The 8,553-nt window shown below is 33.1% G+C and overlaps 1 protein-coding gene across 1 annotated transcript; it reads right to left on the reverse strand.

Annotated features, from left to right (window-relative positions):
• Positions 1-615: 615 nt before the first annotated feature.
• On the reverse strand, positions 616-8,199 carry LOC128991131 (uncharacterized). Its single transcript, XM_054413882.1, has 6 exons — positions 8,133-8,199; positions 7,147-7,236; positions 5,062-5,131; positions 4,482-4,567; positions 2,701-2,836; positions 616-1,955 (listed from the first exon to the last, which is right to left on the reverse strand). Exons 2-6 carry the CDS (start codon positions 7,219-7,221, stop codon positions 1,876-1,878), a joined length of 447 nt encoding a protein of 148 aa, XP_054269857.1. The 5' UTR covers positions 7,222-7,236; positions 8,133-8,199; the 3' UTR covers positions 616-1,875.
• Positions 8,200-8,553: the final 354 nt, after the last annotated feature.

An 8,553-nucleotide genomic window follows, 5' to 3' on the forward strand; every position in this document is an offset into this window, starting at 1 on the left:
ATAAAAATAAATAGTTGCTAGGCAACGGTGACAATAAAACAATTCTATTGCAATGCTATGGATACTGAGGGTGTATTTAACATGCATTCACGTTTTAAGTAAGTAAACGGGCAGCTGATTTTGCGGCCCTAGGGATGTAAAAACCTGCTCGGTCCCCAAATGACGATGACAGCTGGCATGGCCAGCAAAACGTAACTTTCAGCCACCAATTAACATATGTAAAACATATGTAGTAGCTAAAAACATTATAGTGTTGTGAAAAAATCATGTATTCAAATTCATCTTAAAAAAAATATATATATATATATATATATACTTATGTTTGCTTGTACGTCTCAAAATAATAATAATAGTAATAGTTCAGTAAATTATTAGTATTATTATACTGTTTTTATAAATAACAGATAAGTCTAGTTTTGGAAGTACAATAAAGCATCATCAAGGCAATATCTTCTTTATGTATTGTACGTGAAGAAATTTAAACATATTAACTTTTGTACAGAAGAGTAATAAAATATGTAGTTTGTACATAATGTACATAGTGTTTAAAATTAAATGTACATCACAGTGTTTGCTAGTGGGTGTGTTAGAAGAAATACGTTCTTAAAACATGAGTTTTGTCTAAAAGTTTGTTTTTGAATCAATTCGAATAGTTAAAACATAATATACGTTACACACAAATGATGACACTAATGTTTCTAGCATCTTAAGGGTGAAAATAACCTAAGCAATTTATCACACTGATTGTCAACTCTTCAGTAAAAAGCCGGACGACAATTGCCGGACCAGTCCACCCTATAGCCAGGTGGACAATCCCTTACTGGGGAACGTATTATGAAGTCAGTCAGAGTTTGCAGTGTTATCCCCTGACTCGCAAGTGTTGGCATGGTACTCGTCGGAGTTTCAGCTCTACCTTGTTGTAGTTGCTTCTTGTCTTTATCTGGAGATACAACTAACCTCTCACTCTTGATAAAGTCGTCTGCGCTATCGTAATGTCCACCCTTTCTGCCTCCTTGGCTCTGATGGTTGGGACGTCGTGGATCATTTCGTTCATTCTTGATGAATTCACCAGTGTCCCTCTCGTTTGTGTGAACACCTTCACTGTGTTGGGGTTTGGCGGATTGTTGTTCGTGATTTATAAAGTCTGTGTTTACGCTATGTCGATGGTTCGCCTGATGATGGGAATTTTGATGATGTTGTGGCCGCTGATGTTGTGGAGGATGTTGTGCATGATGTGGGGGAGGTTGTTGAGGACGCTGGTGATGCTGAGGATGTTGAGTATGTTGTTCAGCGTTGATGAAATCTGTGTTGACGTTGCTGGCAGGATGGTTGCTGTGGGGTCTTCCCTCAGGGTGTGCGCCTCCAATACTGCCATGAATATTGTGCCCACTGCCATGTAGATTACGCCCACTGCTATGGATGTGCCCGCCTCGATCCTGTTGGCTTTGCTGATTATGTTTTTCACATCCTATATACTCACTTTCAAACATAAACAGTATTAAATAAACACAAAAACACCTAAATTCCCACATTTTACACTGCGTGTGTTATTCTATCACTTATCGAACTTAACTGGTGATCGGAGTCGTCAATGACACAAACAACATTAGATGATAAACGGGTATCGAAAGCGGGGTTTATCAATAGAGTTGTTGTGTGAGAGTAAATAAACTTATCAATGAAGCTGTTTCATAAAAGTGATATTCCAAGAAAGGTTATGATACAGTGACTTTCAATTTTGACTTATAAGCTTATGGTAAACAATTCAGTACTCAAGAAAATATATGTCAGGAAAACACAGAATAATTGTAGGGGATGATCAATATGCAACCAAATATCTCAAAACCATCCATAGTATAGGCCTACAACAAACAGTTAAGGCCACGGTTCAGCTTCGTGTTCTTCCATTTCCTTGTAGTAGCTGTAGACCACGACAACCACATATATTTGTGTAACTGAAATCAAATTTGAACAACATTGTTAGCAATACACACAACTCAAAACCTAGGGTATTCTGTTCACATTCAAGGTAAGCTAAGTAAAGGTTTGAAGTAAAATTCAATTAACTAAACAAAAGATGCAATAAGCAATTTAGACACTTCGTTATTTTTAAAACTTTTAGATTATCAGCCATAATATGTCGGATAATATATGGATAATTATGTCGGTGTATATATGGATTACCATTATTAGGTTAACATTATTAACCTCTTTTTATTTATTTAAAGCCTGGGGAAGTATTCAACAAAATCTTAAAAACTGAATAGCCTAGCCTTATAGACCGAAAATACCCCAAAGATTTTTTTGTATGGATCCACAAACAAAATTTGAAGGGCAAGTCCTTAATCAAAAGGCTTAATATTTCAAAATAAGGGCATTTTAAAAACAATATTGGAGGCAGAGATTATTGGAGAATTAATTACGATTGTTCATGAATCTGTGTCCCGAAAATCTTTATCTTTGAACAAAGCATGATTTTTTATATTCCTAAACGTTAACATTTTTTTCTAAATCTTTCACGCAACATCCTGATACACAATCAAACACCCGATACAATTTCAAAGCCTTATAAATCTTTCCCTTTACATTTTCCTAAATGTTGAGTAGCTTTTAGGATGAAAAATATATGATCGATATGTATGCCTATGATACTATCTATCGATACTGAATGAAAGGGATATTTTTTTTATTAATACTCACATATTCCACATATTTCCCACATGATAAAATGAAATGTGAAGGCTGCGTAGAAGAGCAGAACAATCAACATGATAATTTTACTAACAATCAATGTTGCATGCAGAAAGATGTAGAAGTGTACGGTTGTTCTGTCGTACTGGAAATATTTCAGATGTATTAAAATAATATTTATGTAAACACTTTAACCCAGGTAAAAAATTTGGTTTGTACTTCATAAATTCGTGTAACTTCATATTTATACTGTAAGTTTTCATGTTAAATAATTGCATACGTCTAACGGGGTCAAAAATAAATATGAGAACATTTATATAATACAATGAATGTAACAATAAATACAGGGTGTTCAAAAAAGGTGGGGACATATTTTACGTAGTGATTCCATGGGTCAAAATAAAGAGAAAATCAAGAACAACAATTTTTTCCAAAATCGCTTTGTTAACCAGATATCTGACATTTTGTATTTTTTACATAAACATTTTTATTTTGGAATTTTTTCAACCGATCTTTATGAAACTTGGTATTTATGTTAAGGTAGAAGAGACCCTTGTTAGGAAAAGAATTTATCTTGATTCGACTTAAAATTTAAAAATGGCCATTTTAATTTTTTAAACTTAAATTACAAAAAATGGCTAAGTTTATGAAAAAATTTCAAGAATACTTTTATAAATTATATTGGAGATATTGGCAATTAATAATGAAATGTATAATTAAATTTACATAAATAAAATAAAATAATTATATATTGGCCTTGTTGAACTTGTAAATTAAATTATACATTTCATTAAGAATACTTTTATTTAGCAATTTTAATTCACAATCAAACGATCTCAAGTTCAAGAAGATCGAATAAGAAATAGCTGAAATATTAGAATTTTTAGTTGTAAAATGGGGCAAAACTGACTAGCTTAGCCTTTTTCAACCCCATTTACAACTAAAAATCGTAATATTTTAGCTATTTCTTCTTCGATCTTCTTAAAATTGGTATCGTTTGATAGGGAATTAAATATTCTAAATAAAAGTATCCTTGAAACCTTTTTATAACACCAGCCATTTTTCAGTAATTAAAGTTTAAAAAATTTAAATGGCCACCATTTTAAATTTTAAGTCCAATAAAGATGAATTTTTCCTAACCAAACTTGGAGAGTTGTAGATATAACACCCTGTTTCGTCACCACCTACAATTTTATACAATTAATCAAACAACTATGGATATGCATCGCCCATTTCTCGACGTACTCGCTCAATAAGGTTTACGTCATTGACTGATGTTGAGGGACGTCCACTACTAGGGACATCGTCAATGCTTTCACGGCCTTCACGAAACCGTTTGTGCTACTCATAAACTTGACTTTTCTTCATCGCCTCTTCAACAATAAGCATGAATTAACAATTCAATAGTTTCACTAGGTGGTTTTTCTTCTAAGTGAAGTACAGAACTTAATGTTCACTGTTACTGAAATGTCATCTTTCAATGCAGGTACAACGTAGACTTGCAGGCACACGAAAAGTGCTTACGGCTCGTCACCTATACATCCACTACCGAACCGATACGCCCTCCACAGAAGTCGTATCAACTACTGCAAGGCGAATTTCCCGCTGGCGATCGCACTAAATGTCTACAGAAATTTATTCCAAGATTTGTTTAAATGTTATATGTAAAAACGCAAGCAGTGTATTTTTCGAGAGTCCGCATTTGGTGGTACTATTATATGAACAGCAGAACTAACGAAAAAACAATTTTGAGTAACAAATGACAAATGAGTAACTAAGACATTTCTTACCGTATACACGCCATAAAGAAGTGCTATGGCCACCAATACTTCCAAGAACATTAAGGTAATGTTGGAACTGATATCATTGGCGGGTGCTAAAAAATTCAGAATGAGTCAAATGTAATAAATATTTAGTAAAATGACCTATCTAATTGTTAGCTTAGTTATAAACTCAACGTTCTTGTAAATATAATTATTTGTTACAAGCTTTGCCTTCATATTGTACAATGGGACACGTTAAAATTGTCATAAATATAAAGTAATTTTCAAACCCAAACGAAGGCTTATGGTTCATAACAACAAACCTGTTATAAATGCACTAATTATATGTTTTATTAAATAAGATGAAATCACTTCAAGAGCGATACAGTTTACACAAACGGCTGTAACAAAATTTATTTAACTACTTGTCGTCTAACTAAAGAATTTTAACTTCAAAGAAAAATGTACTCATGATGTCATCGAATCATGCAGATTATGCTATACGATATCAAGAATAGTTCGCACAACACGTAAGTTGAAACGTGTGTTATGGCGACAAAAGTTAGGTAGTGGTACATATTTTAAATATATCAATAAAATTACTTACAATCTAGTTGAATTTGTTGTCCTGTAGACATCACTGTAATTTTTGCAGCTACGTCAAAAATTCCGAACACCTGAAAAATTTTAAATGTAAGTTTTACGACAATAAATAATATTTATTAGTAGCCTCATGAAACATAAATTATTATTCAATTAAAATCATAGTATGCCCTGCCAGATCACATGTAGCTAAGCCAACACTCAGCTTTTTTGCTGGTATAAAACCTCTATTGGAACACAAAAAAAGCTATCCAAAACCATGCCATACATCTCGTTCTAGTAATGAATTATGAGTATGGTTTTTAAACGTGAGTTAATGGGAAAAAACTAATTTTTAAAAGTAAAACGTCACTCATTTCATACCAAACACACAAGGTTAGGCTAGGTTAGGTTGAAAACTAAACATTTCTAAATAAAGTAAATAATTTAATGTATCAATCACCTAACCTAACCTAAAATAATCTGGTTTGGTGGATATAACGGAAAAAACCCTGCTGGGGTCGGTGTAAAAGGAGAGTACCAAATAAACCTACAATAATTTAAAACCTAACTAATTATTACCACAAACCAAAGTGAAGTAAAAAATACCCCCGCCGCGGCAAACCTGCAGACTAAGCGAATTTCCATTTACCTGGCTGGATTTCTACAAAAATATACCCTGAAAATTGTCAGATTTATTTCCTATTATTTAAATAACATTAATTTTAATGAGTACCTAGATTTGCTGCTACAGGGAAGGTATTAAGGTGTGTTTTTATTTCAAATGTTGATAGCTTAGTATGAAATAAACAAAATTGCCAAATTTGATTAAAATATATCCATAAACAAGCAAAACTACATCAGTTTATTTATTCTCCATAAGAATGACATGGGAATTTTAAATTTAAAGTTTTTTAATTTTCTCCGTAACCGTTAGGCATACAACAACGCTTCAATATACTAAATTATTTCTTTTTTTAAGCTCTACAAAATGGTCTGGAAAGAAAGTGTGAAATGTTGTGTTTTTAGGGTAAAAAATGGGGAAAACCGATTTTTACCCCATAAAACCCCCCCTAAACCCCCGTTCCCATAGTCCGATCATACTGGTTCGCGATCTCGTTCGAATAAACGTAGATTTACACATTTCTACCAAATTTCATCAAAATCGGATCATTTTTGCTCAAGTTATCGAGCTAACGGGTGTGTCCCGAATATATGAATTTGAACGGAGGGTGTTTTTGGCCTCTGGGGACCTCAAAACGAAAAAGTAAATCGGTCCCGGGTCCAGTTCTTACAATGAGTACTACGGTAATAGCTTATTCCCTATATGGGAAATTCGTTAAAAAAAATATATATATATAGCAGTCTTTTAAAATCGAAAATAAATACAATCGTTTTAATTGGCTAATAGGTTTAGAAGTTTCATCCATTGTGATAGTCAGACTTTCACCCATGAATCTCGATAAGAGTACGTAATGTGTGGTTAGGCAAATAATCCACCAAGTTGTGTCGTCCAATTGCTTGTGTATTTTATCCAAACGATAAAAAGCGCATCGGCGAGTGCTTATGTCAAACAATTAAGTATAAACCTGTATAGAAACCATTGTTCATGAGCAATTACCCATTTTGTTTGTAATTGTTATTTACGACAAACTTTGTGTCAATACACTAAGTAACGTGTAAAACAGGGCTAGAACCTAGCGCCCTAGAATGTAACGGTGGAACATAGAAAAAGTGCTAATTTCACAAAACAGTAGCTATGTTTTGTGTATTAAGTTATGTGATTTTACATGCTGATACATATTACGTATATGATGTATATAATGTACAATATTGTTTTAGAGGTTGTTACGAATTGATCAAATGATTTCGTTAGCGTTATGTTGCAATCATGAGTTCAAAAGCTTAGATATTTGAGATGCACATAGTAATATGTCGAAAAAAGAAATTTTTATGTGGAAAAAACCTCGTCACGTAATTCAGTGGTATTTCAGACATTAGTACTAAGAGAAAAATGATCATCAACTATAATGAATATCTAAATACATAACAAGAACAAGCTTTAAATACATTTAGTTTTGTAAGATATTTTGAAAATATTGATAATTACCGTTTCCACCCATCCTATGATCAGAGCCCCAGTTCGTACGGAGAAACAGAAACAGCAGTTTGACGTTGTTACCATTTTAGAATATGAATACTGTAACATGAGGAAACATGGTTTATTATAGACATATCAATGAGCGTACCCTCTATAAAAACATAACCAACTTAAAATATATTGTAAACACGTTTTTCACTGATAAACATACAGCAACAAAAAATTGTTAAACGTTTAACTGTTGGACCACCTACGTATAAATAAGTATACAGAAATGATCTTGTAAAAAAATTCACACTGAACTAATTGAAGATTCTCAATACTGGAAATGCTAAGCAAATTACACATTTAGTTCCAAACGGAAAACCAGCTAATGTTTTGAATTATATTTACATGACTTTTACTCTTCCACTTATCAGAAGTACTGTATAAGTATTTTGGGTAGGATGAGCTATAAAAACTGTGTTACTCTGTTGTTGGTAGAATGAATTAGACCTAATTTTTAATATTATATACAGAGCACTCCCATGGCGCTCTTAAATTTGGTATCTTCGTCAGTCAAACCTTAGAACCAATTGGAACCAATCAAACTTGAAGGAAAGTTACTGGCATGTACGATTATGAAACTACAAACTGCGGTTTGAGTCAAGGCAAACAAACCATTAGTTACTAAAATCAGTAATTTGCCGTCTACATTGGTATTTCATAGGCCAGTAAGATAGCAGGTTCCTAACTAAAATGGGTCAAATGGGTCATAATGCAATAGACAAAAGACAACACATTTATGGAAAATATTTACAAAGCAAACGATAGAAATACAAAGCGTTGGTTCTCCTATGGACAAAGCTTCGAAAGGTTTTGCTCCATATATTTAAAAAGCATATTGACAAAAAGTGAAAATGTAATCCATACAACAAATGTATAAGGGTCTAGTATTAAAAATCAACCCTTAAACAGTAAATTCCAACTTTACAGCAAACATTTGTGATACTTACCTTAAACTGAAATGTTTATCAACTGAATAACACTAACACCAACAATATAAGAAATGTTAATAAATCTTCGTGCGAAATCATACAGGTTTCCCTGGTTACCGAAATAACAAGGAAAAAGTAAACAAAAGACTTGTAATTTGTCTATCCACAGTATACTAGCAAAACAAAATACAGTACAAAAGGAAAAACATCAGTTGTTACTATTGAGCAAAGATTATACTGAAGATTACTCGATTCTATAGTCAAGGGTAGCAGTGTGGAGTGTGGGATTTGTTTATGACGATTAGATTACGGTATCTGCAATCCTTAAATGCTATGGAAAGGGAGGAAATAGGTCCACGACATAGGAAGTGGTGAAGGAAGTAGTAAAGGCGAGCAGTCTGGAGTGTGGGAACTGTTTTTAAGGTAATCTGCAATCCCA

This window comes from Macrosteles quadrilineatus, unplaced genomic scaffold (assembly GCF_028750875.1).
Source record: "Macrosteles quadrilineatus isolate MER2022 unplaced genomic scaffold, UCM_ALF_1.0 Scaffold_3__2_contigs__length_128488019, whole genome shotgun sequence".
NCBI classification, from domain to species: Eukaryota; Metazoa; Arthropoda; class Insecta; order Hemiptera; family Cicadellidae; genus Macrosteles; species Macrosteles quadrilineatus.